The 24,474-nt window shown below is 42.2% G+C and overlaps 1 protein-coding gene across 1 annotated transcript in view; it reads right to left on the reverse strand.

The window, feature by feature from the left end:
• TGFBR3 (transforming growth factor beta receptor 3) overlaps positions 1–24,474 on the reverse strand; it is a 211,905-nt gene that overhangs the window by 6,994 nt on the left and 180,437 nt on the right. Inside the window, exons 14-16 of the mRNA XM_053591992.1 lie at positions 22,719–22,839; positions 12,449–12,490; positions 9,782–9,889 (exon numbers count right to left, since the gene is read on the reverse strand). Of these exons, the coding sequence (XP_053447967.1) occupies positions 9,782–9,889; positions 12,449–12,490; positions 22,719–22,839 (271 nt within the window). The remainder of the gene's footprint in view (positions 1–9,781; positions 9,890–12,448; positions 12,491–22,718; positions 22,840–24,474) is intronic.

The raw sequence follows: 24,474 nt of genomic DNA on the forward strand, positions 1-24,474 counted from the left end.
TGGGGACGATACCATCTGAGACAGATGTGAATAACAGGAACAGGCTTTAAGCAGAAGAGTTTAAAGGAAAGGTGAGCGGAATCTCAATTATTCAGCCCAGAGGAGACTGTTTGCAAATACTGCCCTTGAGGATTACTACAAAGAGGACCAGATAGCTGTTCTTTCTCTCCCTTGAAGGCAGAACATGAGGAAATGAGTTTAAATGGCAGGGAGAGGGATTTAGGTCAGATAGAAAAGAACTTGCTGATGATGAGGACTGGTTATAGTTGCAGAGAGAATTTATGGAATTTCTTTCTCAGGAGATATGTAAGCACAGGATTGGAAACCACATGCCTGGGGGGTGATTTAGATTTAATATTCTTTGATGCTAAAAAGAAAACAAAGACATTTTCCACAAGCTCAAGTGTTATTTGTGATTTTGTACCAATCAAGGTCTTGGTTAATTGTAACTAATGCACACATTACTCCTTAAGGAGAGTGAACAGGACTACCTTTAGAGAAGGCTTCAGTTACTTTTTATCATTTTCAAAAGTCATTCCTCCCCACATTCCAAGCTAAAGGATCTTCCTTTTTCAAGCAAAACTTTCTATGTTAGATGTTGTAAGTTAGGGGGGAAAGGAACCCTATTCCGAGGCAGGAACCTTTCAGACTATCGCGCTTACTCCTTTTGTTCTATATTCCTGCAGCCAAGCCGGCCTACTTACACCTGCACTTTGGTTTTCTGTGGATATCTCACTTGCCTGTGTGGCCTCCAAACAGTATGTGTTGGAAGTATGATAATAATCAAGACGAGGAGGAGAAGGGAAAGAGAAGATGGGGTAGGGAGGAAAGCTATCCTTCAGGTGTACCTTTACAATCCCTAGATGTGCACTGTAGTCAGAATTGGACTTGAACCTCTACTTTGCTCAACTGCTAGTCTAGTTACCCGAGTAGGTGAGAGTGAACGTAGTGGGAATAAGATGCAGTCAGTGGGGCTAGGGCTGTGAGGACACGGCTGGCTTGACTTGGGTCTTGTGTGACCTTCACCTTATGTCTCCCATTCTTGCAGTTTTGTAAACTCAGCTTTAACCTAAGAGCAAATATCTTGAGTCATTTGGGGCAATTGATTTAGGAGATTAACTTTTGAATTTGAATGTTGGTTTGGGTCATGCAGATTAATGTTTATTATGGGTCATGGGTTATGCTGATTTTTGTTGTTTAAGGTAAGTGTTAACAAGGTTTTTGTTTTGAACTTTCTTTTTTTTTTTTTTGTAGAGACAGAGTCTCACTTTATGGCCCTTTTGTAGAGTGCCGTGGCCTCACACAGCTCACAGCAACCTCCAACTCCTGGGCTTAAGCGATTCTCTTGCCTCAGCCTCCCGAGCAGCTGGGACTATAGGCGCCCGCCACAACGCCCGGCTATTTTTTGGTTGCAGTTTGGCTGGGGCCGGGTTTGAACCCGCCACCCTTGGTATATGGGGCCGGTGCCTTACCGACTGAGCCACAGGCGCCACCCTGAACTTTCACATATAAAAACTGTGGTTTTGGAAATGGAAGAACAGACCAGTCTTGGAGAGGCTACTTTCACTGGTCTCCAGAGTTGCTGACCTCTTGACAAATTTTGGTGAACCTATCCCCATCTCTGCATATTGGCTGATAGTGACAGGTGGCTGGACCTTCTTTGTCTAATAAACAAAGACAATCCCTACTTCACAGAATTATCAGGGGTAAGAGTGCTTAAAATAAGAAATGCTCCAGGAAAAGCTTATTGAACTCCAAAATCCTGTAAAAATGTAAAATATTTGAGGCTGCTCTGACGCGTAATCAGGAAAGAAAATCTAAGAGTGGAAGGAACACTCTGTTTCACAGAGTAAAAAGAATGCTAAAGTTTTGGGCGGTGCCTGTGGCTTAGTGGGTAGGGCGCTGGTCCCATATACCAAGGGTCGCGGGTTTGAACCCACCCTGGCCAGCTAAAAAAAATCACCACCAGCAGTGGCAACTGCAACAAAAACATAGCCTAGCCGGACGTTGTGGCAGGTGCCTGTAGTCCCAGCTACTCGGGAGGCTGAGGCAAGAGAATCGCTGAAGCCCAAGACTTGGAGGTTGCTATGAGCTGTGATGCCACAGCACTCTACCAAGGGCGACAGAATGAGACTCTGTCTCAAAAAAAAAAAAAAAAAAAAAAAAAAAGCTAAAGTTTTGAATTAGGTATGCCTGTCTCAATGCTGTGGGCTTCTACTCAGCAAGCCTCAGTGGAACACACCAGGTGTTCTTAAATCAGAAGTCAAGCACACCCCAAAGTCTACCTGAGTAAGGAAACAGCCTTTAATTAGGAGCATCTCTGGAGGCTTCAATGTTTTCAGAGGTCTGAGGTTTCTCCAAGTTCCCAAGCTTAGCCCAGGTGAAGAGAAACAGCAAGCCAGGCTAAAGTGTGATTATATGTAGGAGGTAGGCCTCTAGAACAGATGGGAACCCTGGTGAGAAGGTGAAGAGGCAGGATTATCTTTCATTCAAATGAAGTTGCAGGATTACCTTTCATTCAAATGAAGTTACACACAAGAGGGCTGAGATGAAGGCTTTCTGCTCTCCTGTCTATGTGTCTCTCTCTCTCCAGAAACAAAGCACCTTCCATAGCATCTGGCCATTCATATCCTTCCTTCTTTTCAACCTTGCATTGGTTACTGTGAGAGTTTTACAGAAACTTAATTCTTCAGATAAGTAACACCCTCCTCCTTCAGTGAGACTTACCCGGCCAGTTCTTCATTTCTCTCACACTATTCACTAACTCGCTGCTTTCCCAGTTGTGGCCTGGTCTGTAGTTGGGTTTCTCCCTAAACTCCCTATTGTCTGTCTGGTTATTCTCTGCTTCCTAATATATGTAAACTCCACGAAAGCAAGGCCTTTGTATTGTTCATGGCTAATTCACCAGTGCCTGGAACAGTTTTTGGTTTATTGTTTAACAATAGCTCAAAATGGGCAGGGCACCGTGGCTCAGGCCTGTAATCCTAGCACTTTGGGAGGCCAAGGTGGGTGGATTGCCTGAGCTCATGGGTTTAAGACCAACCTGAGCAAGAGCGAGACCCCAACTCTAAAAATAACCGGGCATTGTGGCAAGCGCCTATAGTCCCTGCTACTGGAGAGGCTGAGGCAAGAGAATCACTTGAGCCCGAGTTTAAGGCTTCTGTGAGCTAGGATGCCACAGCACTCTACTGAGGGTGACAAAGTGAGACTCTGTTTCAAGAAAAAACAAAAAACAAAAAAAGATAGCTCAAATGTTCATAGAACGAGTACAAGAATGACAAATGCATGAATAAATAAAATCTGGCATGCACTACACAGAGGTAAATTAACCAAAATGTGTGTTAATAAGTTTACTATCTGATAAGCAAAGGAAGAAAAAAGTATTATGACTACATCACATGCCCCTTGAATTTGTAATAACAGAATAAAAGAAGATGAACTCTCAGTCAAGAAAGCAGGGTTCCCACCTGGGCCTCCCAGAGTGCAAGGATTATGGGTGTGAGCCATGATGCCCGGCCTTGAACCTCACTGTTACTGAGGTTTTGGGGACACCCTTCTTCTAGTTTACTTCCCATTCCTTGTCTATCTCCTGCCCTGTCTCCAGCTCCGTGTCTCTTTTAAACCCTCCCCTTCCTCTGGAGAATATTTAAAGTTCAATGTGGGCATGAGCATCACAAAATACCAATGATAATACAAAATCTCACTTATTGTATGATGTGCCAGCCAGTTAAATCCCCATCACATTCAGTATTTCTTTGAACCTTCATAGAAAACTTAGGAGGTAGGGACTATAATTTTCTATATTTTTTGGTATGAAATACAAAACTTATAAAGATTACATAACTTTTCGTAGGTCACATAGCTATTTGTAGTTCTCTCTCTACAGCAGCAGATCTCAACCTGTGGGTCACGACCCATAGGAACTGTATTCAAGGGCTGCAGCATTAGGAAGGTTGAGAACCACTGCTCTATAGTAATCATTATTATACCAATTATTAATTAAAATATTATTCATGTTATAAATAATTTTAATTTTGAAAAGTTAGTTGCCAGTTACTGACTAGCCATGTACTTTACATGTCTTAATTCTCTTTAGTACCCTAAATATAAAATTTCCACCCATTTGACTTTTTTTAATGTGCCTACTAGAAAAAAAATTTTTTTTTGTTTGAGACAGAGTTTTACTTTGTCGCCCTCGGTAGAGTGCCGTGCCATCACAGCTCACAGCAACCTCAATCTATTGGGCTTATGTGATCCTCTTGCCTCAGCCTCCCAAGTAGCTGGGATTGCAGGTGCCCACCACAATGCTGGGTTATTTTTTAACAGACAGGGTCTCGCTCTTGCTTAGGCTGGTCTCAAACTCATGAACTCAGGAAATCTACCCACCTTGGCCTCTCAGGTGCTGGGGTTGCAGGCATGAGCCACCACATCTGGCCGCTACTAGAAAATTTTAAATTACATATGTGGTGGCTTATATTGTATTTCTATTGGACAGATTGGAATTGAAGAATAAAAATTACCATTAGCAACCACTTAAAAAAAAAAAAAAAAAAGAAAGCAGGGTTCCAGTCGTGAAGGCTGTAACTATTAACTTGAGCTAATCACATCAGTCCTCTGGGCCTCAGTTGCCCCCAAAGTAAAAAGGACGTGCTGAAGCAGACTAGTAATTTTCCAAGAACTTGTCTTTAGGAAATGGATTTTAAAAAAAAGCAATGATAAGACTTTGCATGAAGGTGGTGCACTTTAAGGCACTGGCTTGGATGCCTTCCCCCAATCTCACCAGAATGACAGTAAATGGATTTTGAAAAGGCATAAACCTGCAAGAACAAAGATAACAAAAGCGAAGACAACAGCAATAAAATACTGGAACTGGTGAGGGAATGGTGAATGGTAGCAGGCTTAGCGGGCTCAAGAGAGCCGAGACCTAACAGTTAGAAAAACTGAGAAACAACAAATTTATGTCACAGACCCCTCAACGACTGGGCAATAGTGGCACCAGGCACCCCGGTGGAGGGTGAACAAGGGGCTATGAGCTGAGGGGTTGGCTGATTTGTGTATAAGAAGCACTAACTAAGATTTCTTTAAATCTTCTGCCTCACTTACTGTACTAGGACCCTGCCCTTCCTCATTCGCAAGGAAGGAAATATACTCTCTGAAGAGGGTGAAACTGAAGGTTCCAGGAATGACCAACCCCAGCCACAGTTAAGGGCATGGTACTGCTCTCAGAAGGGGGAATGAAGTGAACAAACATCTACGTCTTTGGGCTGACCTGGGCTTCATGCGTTCAGCCTGATGGCACCTAAAGCAAGATGACCTTGGCTCACCTAGTGCCATGAATGACTTTTGTCTCCTCCAGAATTTGACATGTGCTTATTATTCATGTTCAGGAAGACTGCCCAGTACTATGCCCTGCCCAGGAAGTCTAAATATTTGCTTTCTGATATCTACTTGCCAAATATAATTTGTTGCCATGTCAGTTTACTCTAATCAATGCCCATTAAAAAGGTCATTGAGGCCAGGTGTGGTGGCTCATCCCTGCAATCCTAGCACTCTGGGAGGCTGAGGTGAGAGGATCACTTGAGGTCAGGAGTTTAAGACCAGCCCTGGGCAACACAGTAAGGTCCCTATCTCTACAAAAATAAAAAAATTATCCAGGAGTGGTGTCAAGGACCTGCAGTGTAAGCTATTCAGGGGGCTGAAGGGGGAGGATGGCTTGAACCCCAGAGTTTGAGATTGCTGTGAGCTATGGTGATGCTATTGTACTCTATTCAGGTTGACAGAGCAAGACTCTGTGTCAAAATAAATAAAAATTAAAAAAAAATAAAAGGGGGGTGGGTTGTTGAGAAAAGATAATTATTCTAAGGAAAATAAAAAGTCATGCAGGAGAAATAATATTATATTATATGGCTAAATTATAATTAGTATTTAGCTAGTATAATAATGTAAACAGTAAATACTTATCTAACCAAAATTTCAGTATTCTATGAGGAAGATGGTGGGAGAAGGGGACAGGAAAGAAATGTACCACTGGACATGGGGGTAAAAGAGAGCTACAGCCTCATTTTCCATAGAAGGTCGACAGAACAGGTCTAAAACTAAAAAGTCAAGAGCAGCAATGTCTCATATATGTTAGAGGTATGGATTGATACCCAAAATAATTAGTTTGGAGTCAAAAAAAAGTATTCTTAGGGCCAGGCATGGTGGCTCAGGCCTGTAATCCAGCACTCTGGGAGGCCGAGGTGGGTGGATTGCTTGAGCTCAGGAATTCGAGACCAGCCTGAGCAAGAGTGAGACCTTGTCTACTAAAAATAGAGAAACTAGCCAGGTGTGGCAGGCACCTGTAGTCCCAGCTACTTGGGAGGCTGAGACAAGAAAATCACTTGAGCCTGAGAGATTGAGGTTGCTGTGAGCTATGTTGTCACAGCACTCTACGGAGGGCACACACACACACAAAAAGAGCATTCTTGTGAGAAAGTAAGAGTAGGGGGTCTGATTTTTTCTTTCTTCCATAATTTTTTTTTGTTATTTTTTATTAAATCAAAACTTTGTACATGGATGCATTTATGGGGTTCAGGGTACTGCTTCGATATACAATGTGAAATGCTTACATCAAACTAAGTAACACTAACAAGTCTTATGTTAGCCTTTAAACTATTTGTATGTTATTACTATGATAAAACTAAAGTTTTATTAAAAAAATAAAAATAAAATCTTCTATCTCTCTTCTCAAGAGAATAACAGACACAATTTTGCGTATGACTTTAGGGAACTTCACGGACCCCAGAATTAGCCAGGCTCCCCAAATGCGTGAAGATTCTATGGCTTCATTCCAGCATCATTCCCATGCCCACTTCCCTTCCTCTCTGCACCATCTTAGGAGTGAATGTAAGTTTTAAAAAGGGACTTTCCCAAACAGATTAATATGTCCTTATGGGAATATCTCTTATTGTGCACAAAGTTGTCATATGATAAAGTGGGAACCCAGGTTTTTTAGACTAACACACACTCCAGGTCTGTAAGCAGATATCCACAATCCAAATACATGACTTGGTTTAGTGGTCTGTCTTGCAGATGGAATGGAAAGATTAATCAAAGGGAGAATCACTCAAATTAAGGATTGTTTTTGACACAAAGGCAGATGCTGTCTGAACCCCCAAATGGACCATATAAGGTCTGAGTTCCACAGCTTAGATTATTGTGAAAACTGGATGGACCGCCAGGGTTTGTCCACACTCTTCTCCCCACCGGCCCCTTCACTATGACCTTCCCTATTGATCTAAACTTGCAGCTCACTGACCCAGGTATGAAACTGAGGGGTTCTGGATAGGAACTATCCTTTCGTCCTGAAGTAAACCTTCTTCAGGTTTGTAGGACACTGGTATTCCTTATGAGCAGCCTGTCAAAAGAACTGGAGTCTACCATTTTTAATAAAAAGTAATTTTGAAGCTATATCGTAAGTGATGCTAACAGATTTTAAGCCCAAATGACAGTGTCTATAAACCTTTTAGCTTCTGAATCAGCATAGTTTATTTTGCTGGGAAGCATCGCCAGAAGGGTCTTTGGTTTCATTTTCCTTAAATCTACTTATAAACTTATTTCTATTTTAACAATACTTAAAAAACCCTCCTGAAGTATCTGGTTTGGGGGAAAAGCCACCAGTAATAACAAAACTCCATAAGCAGTGACATGTACCCTACAACCAAGCCTTTTTTTCAAATCAGATTTGTGTGCATGGCTGTGAATAATTGTCTGGGATTACTGGGGCAACTTCAGTGGGGTGTGTTCCAACAGTGGGTGCCATCTGATGGCCCTACGTTCTGCCTGGATCTGGCTTCCTGTCCCAAGATTAGCTTTGAGGGCGCAGCTCTGTGACCAAGGCCATCAGTGGCTGAGCAAGCACGTTAAGTGTCTGTGAGCTATACAGTCTTCTTGTCAAGTTCATTCTCAACAGTCAACATAGGCTGCCAACAGCCCTAGAAACGCTCAGCCATGCAGGAGGTTGGAAAAAATTGCAAAGGACTGTTAGTCTGTGAGCTGAACATTGTCAGTATTCCTGTGACAAAATGACTCACCCTGAACTGCTGTTCTGCTAAATGCTGTCCTTCAGGTCCTTTTATAAACTGTTCATGAGGAGGAATGCCCCTAAACGGATTCTCAGATGCTCGTACGATAGGTAGTACTCAGAATCATCACAATGAGAGTCTTATTCTCTCTCATTTAAACGTAGTTCACTCAGCACATGCAGATAGGAACAAGACTCCGAGGACTCAAAGTCCCACTACTGAAGTCCCCACTTTGGCCAAGAGGTCAGCTTTGGGTTAGGTAAATGAGCCATGCGAGGCACACAAGGATTCGTTCCTCTCCTGCTAAAATCTAAAATACCTCAGTGGGGAGAGAGTATTTCAAGTGAAAACTCTGATGAAAAAGAATGTGCAATTTTAACTACCAGAGGCTCATATTCCCAACAGTTTAAGGTTTTGTCTAGCAATCAAGAGGGTTCAGATAAGACTCCTTTAAATCAGTCATTCTTTCAGGTTGGCCAGATAGTCTAAGGTGAGCCCACAGATCACAGCATTCATTGCCTCAATGAAGAATTAATGAAATTCTAAAGAAAGGCTGGGTCTGTCACTTGCTTCTGACTGATCAATCTTGCAGTTTACTTAGGTTCACAGTGTAAATTCCAAGTGTTGGGAATCATCAAGACGAGGCCAAGATGGGTGGATTGTCTGAGCTCAGGAGTTCAAGACCAGCCCAAGCAAGACTGAGACCCCATTTCTACTAAAAATAGGAAAACTAGCCAAGTTATGGTGGGCACCTGTGGTCACAGCTACTCAGGGGGCTGAGGCAAGAAGACTGCTTGAGTCCAGGAGTTTGAGGTTGTTGTGAGCTATGACACCACGGCACTCTACCTAGGGTGAAAGAGTGAGACTCTGTATCAAAAAAAAAAAAAAGAATGAACAAAACCAACTAGCTCTCTAAATATGCCTCAAAAGGAATGCATTCACATATTTGCAAGGAAATGCAAAGAAAAAGCAATAGAGATGAGCAATCCATTTGTTTTTTCCCCTTATAGTCCAGGCTCCCCTTGGTGGGCCAGCAATCGATAGTGAGGTCAGAACGGGTGGTCTGTTCAGACTAGTATGTTCCAACCTTGGGATTGGTGGAAAGGGGCATATTGAAATTTTGGAAATTATGGGAGAACAGCTTGAAAAATGAGTGCTTTGCTTTGCTATTTTTATTTCTTTTCAACTCATGAAAATATATTTTGAAAACTTAGCCTTATGGAAACATGTGAGAATTTTATGTTTATCAGAGAAAACATGGCTTTAAACATGGGTTAAAACAAGGCTGAGAAACTCGGGTTTAAATCACTGATTAGGGACTCTGGTGGAGAGTGCTCCATACCTCAGCAAATTCTAGTAATCAAATCTTGGCTTCCCTTTTCACGTTATACCCATTTATATGACTTTAGCTTTCAAGGAATAGTTTATGTTTCCATTGTATCAACTTTTCTTAACTAAATTCTAACAATGAAATAGTTTTATTAGAAGCAAGCTTCACTAACATCACAATTGCAATTAACATAGTTTAACATTTCCTTTTCTACCAGGGCTAAAAATAATTTTTTATTTATGCCAAGTAGGTATATGTGAAAATAATAGGAATGAACTTCCTTTCATTCATTATTTCATGCATTCATTCACCCAAGGAAGCAACGAGTGTCTGCTGAGTGGCAGGCACACAAGATGCGCACCGATTAATATTCAACGGTCAAACTAACCTGTGTGGGAATAGATGTACCACAAGGCCCCAGTCAGGAGTGCTCCGATCACAAACGCTGCAAACGCAATGCCCATCACAGTCAGGGTGTCCAGACCATGGAAAATCGCTACAAAGGAAGGAAACCAATACGCACAACATTAGACTTAGTCTGCCTGATACACTGTAGTTTTATATTTGTTTCACAAGCATTGTCATAAAGGCTAAGCACTGATTAATAAAATTTAACAATCTAAGGAGGATGCCAATAAAACATATTATAGTTTATAACCTGCAAGTTTTTCGTCAAAGGAAAAATTTATCAGGTTTCCAATATATCCTCAGTCTGCTATTTATTCTGAACAATAAACTAAAAAATCAGATTTGTGAACTCTAAAACATTAAGTCTGGGGTCTCATTGTCTTTACTATTTGAATGGAGGGGGGTTTGAAAATTCACAGGTTAAGATACTTTGGAAAATGAAGTAAATGTCCATTATTATTAAAACTGACTCATTGCTTCTTAGCGACTAACACCTGCCACGAGGAAATGGTGCCCAGAAATCACACAGATCTTCATGAACATTTTACAGTACGAAAGGTAACAGGAAGAAAGTGAGAAAAAATATAGAATAAGAACAAACTACTCCTGTGGATAATATTTCACTGATTCCTCATTTTAAACTCTGAATCTTAACAACTGTGTATTATGTCATCTAAAACCACCTACTTTTTAACACTTTTCCAACCATGATCTTTCTATGAGGGGAACGGAAATACCTCCCAGTAGGGAGTGATGTCAGTTTCATGGTCAGCAAAACACATAAATAGAATCAATTGTTCCTCCATTTGGCAAAGATTTTTATATTTGAAATTAATTCCAGGCCACAGAAATAGAACATTTCCTTTCATTTAAGAGAACTACCTTCTTTGAGTCACTTATAAAAAGTTAAAATTGGTTTCCAAGGGAGAGGGGTTTTGGGTGGAATAAAATTTCTGAGGGCTGTGTTTTTCTAATATACATGGAAGATATTAGGATCTCCCCACTATTTCAATACTGTTTCTACTTTCTGCTCTGGTCGGAAGCAACTCCAGCTGGTCTCTTCTATGAGTTAAATCTCTTTGCCTCTCAACTCTCTCCAGGTGCTGACACAGTGCTGTTACATGGACGTGGCCCTGGAGCATCCCCCGCACACCAGGGTGCTCAGGAAAAGTACATCCTGGTGGGAAAGAGTCTGGAAAGAGACCAGCTCTCAAGTTCTGGTCCCCACTCTTCCCACCATGTGCTCTTTGGTGTATTCATTCAGCTTCTGAAAAATGTGGATAACACCACGTCAGTCACTGAAGGTCAGCAGAATCTGTAAAGGGATGGTCCACTGGAAGGGATGAGAACCAGCATGAGCTCTCCAGAGGTTAAGACGACCAGACTGTAAACCTATTTAGTTTCATCTAGTCTGTAAGGAAGCATTAAAAGATGGCTTACATCTGTATGCCGACAGATGCAAAAATGGAACGTGATTGCAAGTTTGTAGTGAAAATGTTTTAAAAGTCTGAAGATGAAGATGCCGTCTATAAAAATCAGACTAAGGAACCAGGAGAGAATGTGTCCATACATGTTTCCTTTCTTTCTTTCCTTCATCTTTCTGCGTTCATAATATTGCTCCATAATCTTTTAAAAATAGTCCATTTAAAAGAATGGTTTATGAAGTGCTTTGTATAAAGAACTCTCCAGATTGATTATTATATGTATATGATGGAATCAGACATGGAGTCCAGCCCCGGGAGTCTTAGGGAAGAAAAAAAAGCACAGATGGTCCTCACAAGACATCATCGCCTGGAAAAGCTCTGGGGGGCCAGCCAGGAAGCCTAGGGTCAGAGTTTTATTCCATAGAAAACAACTGGCCTCAGTCATTCCCACTCATCATTCTGGGGTCAATGGTTCTATCTCTTTTTTTTCTCAAGTGCCCATCCTCACGGCCCCACCCCTTGGACTGGAGAGCCTCTTGAAGGTATGGTAATGAGTTTTCTTAGCACTGCTTCTCTGAGTAGGCAAATATTGGAATAAGACTTAAAGCAAGCCCCTCCCACAGCTATATGCTGATGCTTCCAGACCACATCAGATATGGTCTGTACATAATTAACTTACCTCCCTAAAGCTAAGTCTGTTACTACCTTCCTAAACAGGGCATATACACCAATGGGTCAACAAATCCCTACTTTTTTTTTTTTTTAATAATAGACTGAGTCTCACTTTATCACCCTCATTAGAGTGCTGCAGCACTCTAGCTCACAGCAACCTCCAGCTCTTGGGCTTAAGTGATTCTCTTGCCTCAGCCTCCCTAGTAGCTGAGTCTATAGACACCCATCAGAATGTTTGGCTATTCTTTTGTTGCAGTTTGGCCGGGGGCCAGGTTCGAACCTGCCACCCTCGGTATATGGGGCTGGCGCCCTACCCACTGAGCCACAGGTGCTGCCCAAATTCATATTTTTAAATGGCAAAAGTGAGGAGAAGAGAAAGGAGGACAAGGGACAGAGAAAAACAAAGAAGTTATGGAAAAAAAGAGGAAAGGGGAAGGGAGGATGAGAGAAGTCTCCTTATCAAACTCAAAGTCTGGCAGATGTTCCCTAACTGACTCATTCTCATAAAAGCCCAGGAGGCTTGATTTCGAAATAGTTGCATAAAGACTTACGTGGAGAAATTGAATTTGGTTCTTTAATGCTTGGACCTTTTCCTGAAACAAAAACATAAATCATAATGCATTCCATGGAGAAATCAAGATTTAAGCAAAGGGTCATCAAAATCCCAGCAGGAGCTGACACTTTTCTATTTGTTAATGAAGACTCACTTTGTGAAAGCTCTGTCAATCATCCTCTTTAGAGTGGAAACTAACATGGGTTACCCAGGGGCTTGAACCATGGTACTTTATTGCTCAAGTCTATAGACTCCCCAATTGGCGGAAAATTTGAAAGCAACTACCTAAATTTAGGGAATTTGTGTCTGATAATTCACGTGTGTGTGCTCCTTAATATTTAATTACAAAAGGATTCAATACTTTTAAATACTGTGCTTTCCCAGTGTATTCATAATATTATTCCACTTTCAAATATTCTTTTACTTTAATGTCTGCATGTTGGGAGAGCCTCCTTACTCTCCTCTCCTTAGTGCTATTATCCTGTAGCTCAGCTCCTCTGGATGGCCATCTGTGCTATCACAGAGTCCTCCTGTCTCCAACGCCATCCTCCCTTACAAATATTCCCTCCTCACATGTGTCCCCAGTGTGACTATTCCAGAGCCCAGAGCTGATCATGAGCCTTGACTGAACCCTTAAGGAGTTCCCAGTACACGACTTTCCCGTGAGAGGGAAAGAACCCAAACTGTTCAGCATGGAACATGAAGTTCTCCCTCTCCCCTACTATCTCCCTCCAGCATCCTTTCCTGATGGGGTCCTTTACCCACACTGGGCACCTCCTACTTAGTTATTTCCCCAAATCCTCCATGTTGCTCCGAGTCATCTTGCTTTACAAGCCACCCCGAGACACCCTCCTCCCCTGCACCTGCCTTGTTGGTGCCTTGTTGGCCCCTGACTCTCCCCTGGCTCCACCTCCCACACAGGACTGGTCTCTCCCACCTCTGCTCATTCCATCCCTCTTCTGCTACCCTTGTGACAGGCCACATTGTAATTTCCTTTTTTTCCCCCTTCTCTGAGGGCAAGGTCTAGACCATATTATTCTGAATATCCTCAGGGCTCAGACTGGCATAGAACAGGCCTTCCAAAAATGTTTGGTGAAGGATGATTACAATGTGGATGTAGTTTTTAAAAATGGACACAACAGAGGAAACTGGGAGTAAGATTGCTAAAAGGCTCAGACACTCAGTATCTCCATAACGCTTTCACGTTCCCAGAGTGCTATACAGCCGAGATCTCATTTGAGATTCAAACCAGTGCTATGAGGGAGACAGAAAAACAAATTTTAATTCCAATTTGTGAAATGAGCAGCCTGAGACTCTGATCCCATGTGACTAACCCAAGGTCACAGCTGGAAAGCATCAGGGTAAGGGTTGAACCAGAATTCCTGATCCCCAGCAGGCCAGAGGACTGGTAAGCTGGGGACTGATGCAACCACTTGTGCACGGCAACTCATTATCCTTGACAGTGAGACCCGCAGAGATCAGGAGTTGGGATACTATACAACCCACTCACTCTCGTATAGCCCACGAGCTAAGAATGGGTTCAATATTTTGAAATGATTTCTTAAAAAAATCAAAAGGAAAATAATATTTCATGACATTTGAAAATTATATGAAATTCAAATTTACTCCATCAGTGAAGTTTTATGTGAACAGAGACAGGCTCATTCATTACATATCATCTAGGGCTGGTTTCACACCACAACAGAGCCATTGAGTAGCTGAGACAGGGACTACGTGGGCCACAGACCAAAAATATTCACCCTCTGGCCCTTTAGGAAAAGTGTGCTGAGCCCTGGCACAGACTCGGCCCTCAGCCCCTAGGGTTTAAAAGTGATTTGCGTTTCACACCTCTCTGTTCAGCTCCATTTTCAATCAATGAAGAAGGAACCCACACCTTGTATTTCAATCTACAGCCAAGTGAAAAGAACTTGCCAGAATTTGACCAAAACAAGCAGCGTTTGAGTTGATGTTTATGAAAATAACGAAGTTGGGCATTTAAAAGAGGACAGGGTTGTAAATTCTCCGTATTAACCACCTCAGCTGGTTGATCCACACTCTTGAAACAGGAGTTACAACTGGCTCAGCTGTGGGGAAAAGATGCTTCTGGGGAATCAGCTACCACAAGTGAACAGTGTCCCCCAGAGCTGTGCAACCCTGGTAGAGGATATATGCAAAAGTTATACTTTGATAAAACTACTAAGAAAATTACAATGATTTTATGTTTTTAAGAAAACCAAACTCAATATGTGAAACATACACGAACTACAAAATACACTCTCCTAAGAGTTTGGTCGCCTCAGCCTTATTGGCAGCAATGATGATGGTGATACTTTGCATTTGGACATCTGTATAGTATTTTACAATGGCCAAAAAGCTTTCACTTACGTTATCTCCTTTTTTTTGATACAGAGTCTCACTATGTCACCCTCGGTAGAGTGCCGTGGCGTCACAGCTCACAGCAACCTCAAACTCTTGGGCTTAAATGATTCTCTTGCCTCAGCCTCCGAAGTAGCTGTGACAACAGGCGCCCGCCACAACACCCGGCTATTTTTTGTTGTAGTTGTCATTGCTGTTTGGCAGGCTCGGGCTGGATTTGAACCCGTCAGCCCTGTTGTATGTGGCTGGCTCCCTAGCCGCTGAGCTACAGGCGCTGAGCCATATTATCTCATTTCAAACTCCTAACAAGCCTATGAAATAGAGGTATCTAACCACAAAATTCTCCTACTTTCAAGAAGCAGGAGTTTGATTCACTGAACTAAACCCAAAGGCATTTGAAGGTCACCACAGTGTGCGCTGTGAGAAACATACACACTTCGGGGAGAGGTTCCAGCCAAATGAACTGCACGTGGTTAGTCACTCAGAATCCCCAAGTGGTTTAAAGATGATTCTCTCCTAAGGAGACATCCCATGTAAGAATTTAAGTTTTATAAAGTAAGACCTGTGTGATGGATGGCCTTGTTTTAAAATTGTTAATGACTTATGTTATGATCTAATCCTCTACCCCCACACCAAACAGCGGCCTGCTCACCAAGCTAAACAGAAACAGTTGTTGGTGTCTCTCCTGGGGTGAGGTCCTTCATGATTTCTCAGCACAAACAATAACAAGCACAGGCTTTGGAAGGGAGGCGAAAGAATTTTGTCCTCTAACATTTCTGTCCCCAATAACCCCTAAGTATAACTAAAATAGTTTGATCTCCACTGGAATCCTATAATCGAGTTGGCACGCTGGGAGAGGAAAAGAGCGGACGTAACGATATTTACTTTTGGTTTAAGGATAAGATTGTAAGAAAGGAATCCTAGCTATGGCTGTAAAGAGAATTTTAACAATAAAGATTTCTTTACAGAAAGAGCAAACTATAATCAATGTTCTGAATGAAATCTTTTCATATCCTCGGAGCAAATTTTGGTCTACCTCTAGAACCAAAATTTCCCTCTGAGCCTTGGATTGTTTGGCATGGTTTTCATGAACAGGATATTTCTGCGGTTATGATGAGTAACTGACCGCAGCTTTTGGCCTCCAATTTTAAACCCAGTTCTCCTCCAACACCATAGGACTGAGCAGGCCCACAGGGAGATAAGGCGTCAAACTGGCACCCACATCTGTTGGTATTTGGCAAAAAGGAAGGATGGGAAGGAAGAAATCTCCCCATAGAGACCCAGGAGGACTTTGTACAGGCCCCACATAAGATAGAGGTCTTACTTGGTCAACATGTAATGATTCTTGAGTGACTGATCAAGGAACAGCTTGTATACTGAAAGATGCTTTATTTAGGCTATCAGTTAATTTGTTTTGATTCATACAACTAAATACTTTTTACTGTTTTAACCCTGATGTGTAGTGAATGAAATGTCATTCTGCCATAAATGTTAAACTATCAAAGGGTCAGGCATAGTGGCTCACACCTGTAATCCTAGCACTCTGGGAGGCCAAGGCGGGTGGATTGCCTGAGCTCACAGGTTCAAGACCAGCCTGAGCCAGAGTGAGACCCTGTCTCTAAAAATAGCCTGCTGTTGTGGCGGGCGCCTGTGGTCCCAGCTACTTGGGAGGCTGAGGCAAGAAAATCACTTAAGCCCAAGAGTTTGAGGTTGCTATGAGCTATGACGCCACGGCACTCTACCAGGGTGACAAAGTGAGACTCTGTCTCAGAAAACAAAAAAAAAAAACAAACAATCAGATGAAAACAATTTGGTTAACACAGTGGAATAACTTCTTTAATAATCTCTTTTTTTCCTGAGGAACCAAACTTTCAATACTGTGGAGAATATTGGTCTCATAGTTATGATTTTGTGTCCTTTTCTCTTTTATTGTAATTATGAGGATGTTGTTGTGGTTATAATAAAAATTATATGGGAGTACACTTAAAGAAAAAAGATGGCAGTCTTACTAACTTTACTTGACTGGAACCGAACCCTTTCTCTGGGTTCTTTCAATATTTATGGCCTTCATTGCAACTACCTGCTCACTTATCTGCATCCCGCCATTAGACCACTGCTCCCACCTGGGGGTGAATTTTAGCACCAGGAGGTATTTAGAATTGTCTGAAGACATGAAGACATTTTGCATAGTGACAACTGGGGGAGAGGGGGAGAGTTGCTACTGGTATCTAGTAAGTAGACAACAGGGACGCTGCTAAACATCCTTCCATGTGGGCCAGCCCCTCACAACACAGAGATCTCCAGCCCCAATTTTGTTTTTTGCTGAAACAGAGTCTCGGCCTGCCACCCAGGCTGGAGTATAGTAGCATCATCATAACTCACTATAACCTTAAATTCCTGGGTACCAGCGATCCTCCTGCCTCAGACTCCTGCATGGCTGGGACTATAGGCCATCCCACCATACCCTGCTAATTTAAAAAATATTTTTGTAGAGATGAAGTCTCACTATGTTGTCCAGGCTGGTCTCAAACTCCTGCCCTCGAGCAATCCTCCCAAAGCGCTAGGATTACAGGTGTGAGCCATGCACCCAGCCTCAGCACAAAATGTTTATAGTGCCGAGACTAGAAACCCTGCGCTGGACTGCAAAGGCCTTAAAGACAGGATAAGTTGCCTACACATGTCTAGCGTGTAGTAGGTACTCAATGAACATTTCCTTTGGAATAAGTAACTATCACGTATATATTTTTTTTGAGGCAGAGTCTTACTTTGTCACCCTCTGTAGAGTGCTATGGCATCACTGTTCACAGCAACCGCAAACGATTTTCTTGTCTCAGCCTCCCAAATAGCTGGGACTCCAGGAGACTGCCATGACGCCCAGCTATTTTTTGAGACAGGGTCTTGCTCTTGCTCAGGCTGGTCTCGAACATGTGAGCTCAAACAATCCACTTGTCTCAGCCTTCCCAGAGTGCTGGGATTACAGGCGTGAGCCACTGTGCCCAGCCTTACCACGTATATCTTATTACTTGGGATTTCCCCAGCAACCCCATCTTCACACTTACACAGAGTAGTCTTCCTAAATGATCTAATCACTAGTTCTCTTCTCAAGATCTCATGGTTCTTAACTTTTACAGGCACAGTAAATACTGATGGATGAAATGAAATGATTAGTTTTCTTTCAGAACAATCCAGTGGGTAACAGGAAGTGATAAAACAAGATTCATTAAGAATTGCTGATTATTACGGCGGCGCCTGTGGCTCAGTGAGTAGGGCACCGGCCCCATATGCTGAGAGTGGTGGGTTCAAACCCAGCCCCGGCCAAACTGCAACAAAGAAATAGCCGGGCGTTGTGGCGGGCGCCTGTAGTCCCAGCTACTCGGGAGGCTGAGGCAAGAGAATCGCGTAAGCCCAAGAGTTAGAGGTTGCTGTGAGCCGTGTGACGCCACGGCACTTTACTGGAGGGCGGTACAGTGAGACTCTGTCTCTACAAAAAAAAAAGAATTGCTGATTATGGGAACCTTTTGTATATACTTGAAATTTTTCAAAACAAAAAGTTTTAAAAATGTGAAACCTATGACTTAAAAAAGAAAAGAAAATCCCTATGATATCCCTCTCCCTTATTGGATAGAAACTGAATGCCTTCGCCTGTCAATTAAGTGTTTCTACCATCTTTCTCTGCAGTATTCTACATAGAAGCGTCGATGTGTCTCTCTTCATCTCTGCCTCAGCTTGAGGATAAAACCTGGCTGGGTCCTTTAGAGTATTTTCACTCTGGAAAGATCAAATGAGTTCCAAAAAAGTAATGTCTCTCTTGGATTAACTTCCAGTTGACGTTCACAACTTTTCCTTCCATTCCCCCATAGCCCCAAGAAACCCTAATTTGGCTGAGAGATTGAGAGGAAATTAACATTTACTGAGCATCCAAGATACACGCAGGCGCTCTTATTTTTTTAAATCATGTGGTAGAAATAGGGAGAAAATTCAGTATTCTAAATATTTAACTTGCTAAGAATTAAATATATGCAATGGATGTTGGTAAATTTCTCCTATGTCCATACTTTTCTTTGTATGTGTACTAAGTTTCACAAAAATGGCTACTCCTCCCTTTCACCATTTTGAAAAAAAATCATCACTGATGTAGTGTAACCATTTTTATTACGTAAGCCCAAGTGTCCTTAGATGCTGTGAAAAGTGGTCACAGAATCCAAAGCAAATAGCACTAACATGCCTACACTTCAAAACATTTCAAAAAATGGATGGCACCATCTCAACTATTTTAATTGTTTTGCCATAAACCATAATATGCATAAACTATTCATGTTTTCTGGGCTATTCTGTGAGTTACAATCCAAAATTATAGACTTTCTCCTGAACTTCAATACTCTCCTAAACAGCTGACATATTTCTCAACATCTTAACCCTCTGGAAGAACAGAATTTTTTCCCTAAAATTCCTCAACTTCCTTTTAGTTCATAAGCATTAGAATATTTGGGTGTTACCTTGAATGCCAATGAGATATGGTATGAAGAGGGGAAAGAAGGGTGGGAAGACGGGTGTGAGGAGAGAGTAGCCTATGTTGCTTGTAGGTATTAAAAACTAGAATCCACCTCCATCTGGGATAAGGCATAGGGTTTAGAGGACAGGCTCTGGAATCAAAATGCCTGGACCTGAACCCCAGATCTATCATTTATATGTCAAATAAAATATGATAATTCACATAAAGCATTTTGCACAGAGCCTTGTACAAAGTAAATGCTTAATAAATGTTAGATCCTCATCTGCATCTCCAACATCATCACCACCAACATCTATTGTCAAGTTTAAGTAGTAAAAGGATGCCAACCCAGTGAAAGTTCTATTAAAAACTGTGGCCCAGAGGAGGAACCCAGAATGATTGATTGAGCCGAGATGGTCTACTTTCCCTGTCCACAGAAGGAAGTTTGTCAGTGCTGCTGGCAGCAGTGGCCACAGAGCAGCTCTCTACCTGGCTGTGAACTTGCCAGCCAGAGGCTTTATCTGCTGCCCGAGAAGACACAATTATTGAAAATAAGATGAATTGAATGACCAGGGAGAACTGGAGCTTTGGCATGGCCTTCAAAGAGTACCTGTGTAGTAAAAGGCCAGTGAAACATCCCACTGGTTGGGAAATTTTTACCCCCAAAGTTAATCCCATAGTTAGTGATCTGCCTATTCCCAGAGATACCATAATAAACGACTCAAAGCTGTCCAGCAGGGAGAACATGTGAGACCCTGTTATTATTCATATAAGCCACTTATTAGGTAAATAGTCACATTCCCTTTTCAAATGACTCTTCCAATTCACTGTGAGGCAGAGACAGGGCAGACTCCAGTGCTCTGCACGGAGGAGAAATTATTTCAGAGTCAAAGGAAAATAAACATAAAAGGTGAAAGGAGTTACACCCAGAGCTGAGAACCAGCCAGAAAACCTACCGAGAGATTCAGAGCAAAGGTAGAAAGCAGATTTGCACACAGACCCTGAGAAGCTAGCTTGCAGTTTAAGCTCCTCATTTTGTTTAACAAACCTGAATAATAAACTTCCCTCGCCCACATGCTTCTCTACTAAAATCTAGTCTCAATTAGCAAATCTCATAAAATTGTTTTGATATTTGGTAAAACTTTCCTCTTGAAATTTTATGTAAGAAAACATTAAACTTTCAATGTAATTACACTAAGTTTAAATGAAAGTAATTACCTAATTTACAAGAGAAATTACTTAGAAAAATACCCAGACTCAAAGAAAGAATGAATGAATTGCTGGAAGTTATACAGCTGTAATATTAATGCCTAATTATTGTCTGGCATGGGAAAAACCAAACTGCTGCCTTCAATTACTAGCAGAATTACCTCTCAAAATAGGTAAGAGTAACAGATGGAGTCCGAGGTCGCTGCCGCTATTGTTAAAGGACTCTCACAGTACAAAACAGAGCCAGCTGCTGCCCAGTTGTGATTACTTTGTAACACAATTAATTTATTCTTATTTCTTTCCCCTGAAACCCATAAAAAGGAACTATTTGGGCAATCCTTTTAAACAAGCACTATGACTGTTACAACTTTCAAATGGTTGAAAACCGACCAATAAAAGTAAAACAAACAACAAAAAACGTTGCTGAGAAACCAATAAACATCTAACATGTACATTTCACACCAACTTTAAGATGGCCAGGAAATGAATTAAAGATTATTTTGCTTCTTCAAACAGCAAGTTCAGTATTACAGCTGAAAAGGCCTCTGGAAGTCATGAGGGCCAAACCTCTTTCTTTCCAGATAAAAGAAAATGAAACCCAAGAGATGGGAAGAGTTCTCCCAGAACCAGCAGCGAGCGAGCAGAGAAAACTAAGAGCAGGGCCTCTTCTGGCTCCTGGCTTCGAGCCAGAGCCCTCCCCTTCCACCCTCCTGCCCTTCTGAAGGGAGCAGGTTCCTAGGAAGGGGGCAAATTCCACCACCAGATATGACAATTGGAATGGCACTGCTGTTTTCATAAAGGTCACTTAACCAAATAAGAAACAGGGCAGAACCCTCACGCCTCTGCTCTGGGAGTTTCTGCCTGATCCAGGGCCACCCCTGCTGCCCAGTCTCACCAAATCCCAACCAACAATACTCAGATCAGAAATGCCAGCCCGAGGCCACCTCAAACCCTAGATCTGGTATCAGAACCACCCAGCAAGTGTCCCAGCTAATGCCCGGCAACTAGAGCCAGGCAGCTCGTGGCTTCTGCTAAGGCCATCAGTGCCTGGGCTCCTCTCTGCCCCTAGGGTGGTGAGCAGCAGCCTGCAGCTGCAGCCCTTCTAAAATATCTAACCGTGCAGGCCTGGAATCCACTTTCACTTGCCAGCCTTCTCTCTCAGTTTGACACCCTCCAACAGCAATGTTTCTAGACAGTGATGATGGCACTGGCCTAGACATTCCTTGTGACATTTAGTTCCATTCTAGACATTGACAGCTGCCTAGTGTGTCCTCACTTGCTCATGCCTTTGGAGCTGTGATGTGGGTACCTGGTGGATGCTCTCCACACAGTCCAAAGGGCCTGGTGTCCATTCCCTACATCTCCTGTAGGGCCCAGCTCTGCTTCTCTGTAGGTTTGGTTGGCCTGGCTCATGCCAGGTATGGCTCTGCTCTGCCTGTCCCCAGAGCACTGATGTCACATTTCTTAGGGCACATCCTTCTTTTTCTCCTAGAAGATGTGGTTTGCTGAATGTGCCTGCACATGTAGGAAGAGGCACCCTTTGCTTCAAGCAACAATGTGATTATGCAAAATTCTGAAAACTGAATTATAAAATGCATTTGGGCAGTGGTTCTCCGCCTTCTTTATGCTATGGCACCTAAGATGAATAATGCTCACATACATAACACCTTCTCTCAAAGGCATGTGCAATTCTGACAAAGCAATATAATAGCTTAATAGCTTACAGTCAGCACAACCATTACAGAAAGATGGGCTGTGGGTTGTTTGCAATCCCTAGTATGCTGGAGTAACTCTTTTTTGCAGATTCAAGGAATTATATGTGAGTGGAGGGAGACTGACATATGACAGGGGCAGCTTTGACCTTGATCTGATTTTTTTTGGCCGGGGCCAGGTTTGAACCCTCCATGTCCCGTATATGGGGCCAGTCCCCTACTCCTTGAGCCACAGGCGCCACCTTGATCTGATTTTTCACAAGAGGAAATCATTTGCAAATGTGTCACAGCTCAGCCACCATGGCAGAGAACCAGTGAAAGAAGACTCTTTAGGTAAAAAAAAAAAATCCTCTTCTAAAGATACTAATTGGCCCTTAAGTTATCTTGTGAACAAAACTAGATTTTGACTTACAGTATCGGATCTTCTAAATGAGCAGCCCTGAGGCCCCGCTCTCTGATTGAGCCCCCCCAAAGCGCACCTCTAGGTTCTCCTTCATGGTGGATCACAGCAAGGGGCTTGGTGAACGTCTTCTTATTCTGCATCATGGCCCAGATCATCGAAGCGTCCAGAGAGGTGCAGGCTTCATCGGGAGGCACACACTGCAGGGAGGCAGAGCAGAGTCTGGGGTCACTCTCGGGCTGTCACCAACTTGGCCTGCACAGGTGTCCAGTGTCCCTGCATCAGACAGCTCACAGCTGTCCATCACAGAAAAACAGATTTGGGAGCTTTTCAAAGAACCCTAAATATCCTGGGCAATATTGTGGCAGGCCCAGTATTCACCGCTGCACTTGGAGATGCAAATATCACTGGATGGCACATAAATATTGTCCTTTTCCCCAGGAAGGGGAAATACAAGTTTTAGTGTTATTTGTTTGAAAAATGAAGAAATTATGTGTCTAATGTTGGCCCTTCAGCAAGCTGCCTTCCTATAAACGGTGATCGTGGGAAATGTCCCATACAGGCACTCTTCAACTTAAAATGGGTTCTATAGCCTAATAATCCACTGTAAGTTGAAAGTATCGTAAGTTGAAAATGCATTTAATACATCTACAGAAAAATCATAGCTTAGCTAGACTACCTTAAATGAGCTCCTTTAAATTAGCCTATAGTTGGACAAAATCATCTAACATAAAGTCTATTTTATGATAAAGTATTGCATGTCTTATGTAATTTATTGAATACTGTAGTAAAAGGGAAAGACAGAAAGGTTGCATGGGTACTCAAAGTTTCTAAAGAATATGTATCACTTTTGCATGATTATAAATTTAAAAAATCCTAAGTTGAACCATCACAACTCAGGGACTGCCTGTATTGCATTATGAACGTGACAGATTTTATATTTACTGTCCAAAAAAATAATCATGTGGTTGAGTTTGTAATCTTGGCATAGGCTCATACAAAATTAAACTTTCCAAGGTCATCTTCTTTTAATGTTCCAAAATCCAGGTCCTGGGGAGTTGTGCTCCTGTGTAGACACCACGGGATCAGCTGCTTCTGGCTATTTTAAGGCCTCAAACTTATTAACAAGTGTGCCCTGGACCACTGTATCTGTTTTGAGAATGTGTGATTATACTCCACCACCTTCTCCTTTAAAATAACTTTTTTTTTGTCTTTGCTCATCAATAGGAGACATTCTAATGTAAAGGACACCCATTCACTCTTGTTGTAAGAAGAAATACATCACTTACAAAGTTTATAGTGGGCGTGCCCAACAGCTAGTTAAGTTCCATCTCTTCCAGTCACAAAAGAGTAAAAGGTTTCATCTTTATTGTCACAGATGCTCTGATATGCAGGCAAGTTAGACAAATATGGGAAGACAGGCACCCACCTGCCCTCCTGCCCCAGAAAGAAAGCCTTCACAATAGCCCTATTGTAGAAAGAAACAATGGATTTTCTGGGGCGAGAGAAAATTTGCATTTTACTTTCCTATTTTATTTTACTTTTATTTTCCTAATAGTTCTTCAGTTGAGGGAGAGTCCAGGGTTTGGTGTCTAACTCAGTGGGTGACCTGGGGTGAGATACTTCACTCTTTGAGCCTCAGTTTCATCAGCAAAGGGCGAGGTTGGACTAAACCATCTTTGAGAACTCTTCCTACAAAATGCTTTGGCTCCCTTATTTCATAGAAAGCACTCAGAAGTGACTAGAAATATGGAAATAGTACGTATAAGGAGCAAATGGGAAGACAGTGGTTAACAGCTTCTTCTAAGCCTCTGCTGAGTACATGGTGGACAGTT

Source organism: Nycticebus coucang, chromosome 5, assembly GCF_027406575.1.
Source record: "Nycticebus coucang isolate mNycCou1 chromosome 5, mNycCou1.pri, whole genome shotgun sequence".
NCBI lineage: Eukaryota > Metazoa > Chordata > Mammalia > Primates > Lorisidae > Nycticebus > Nycticebus coucang.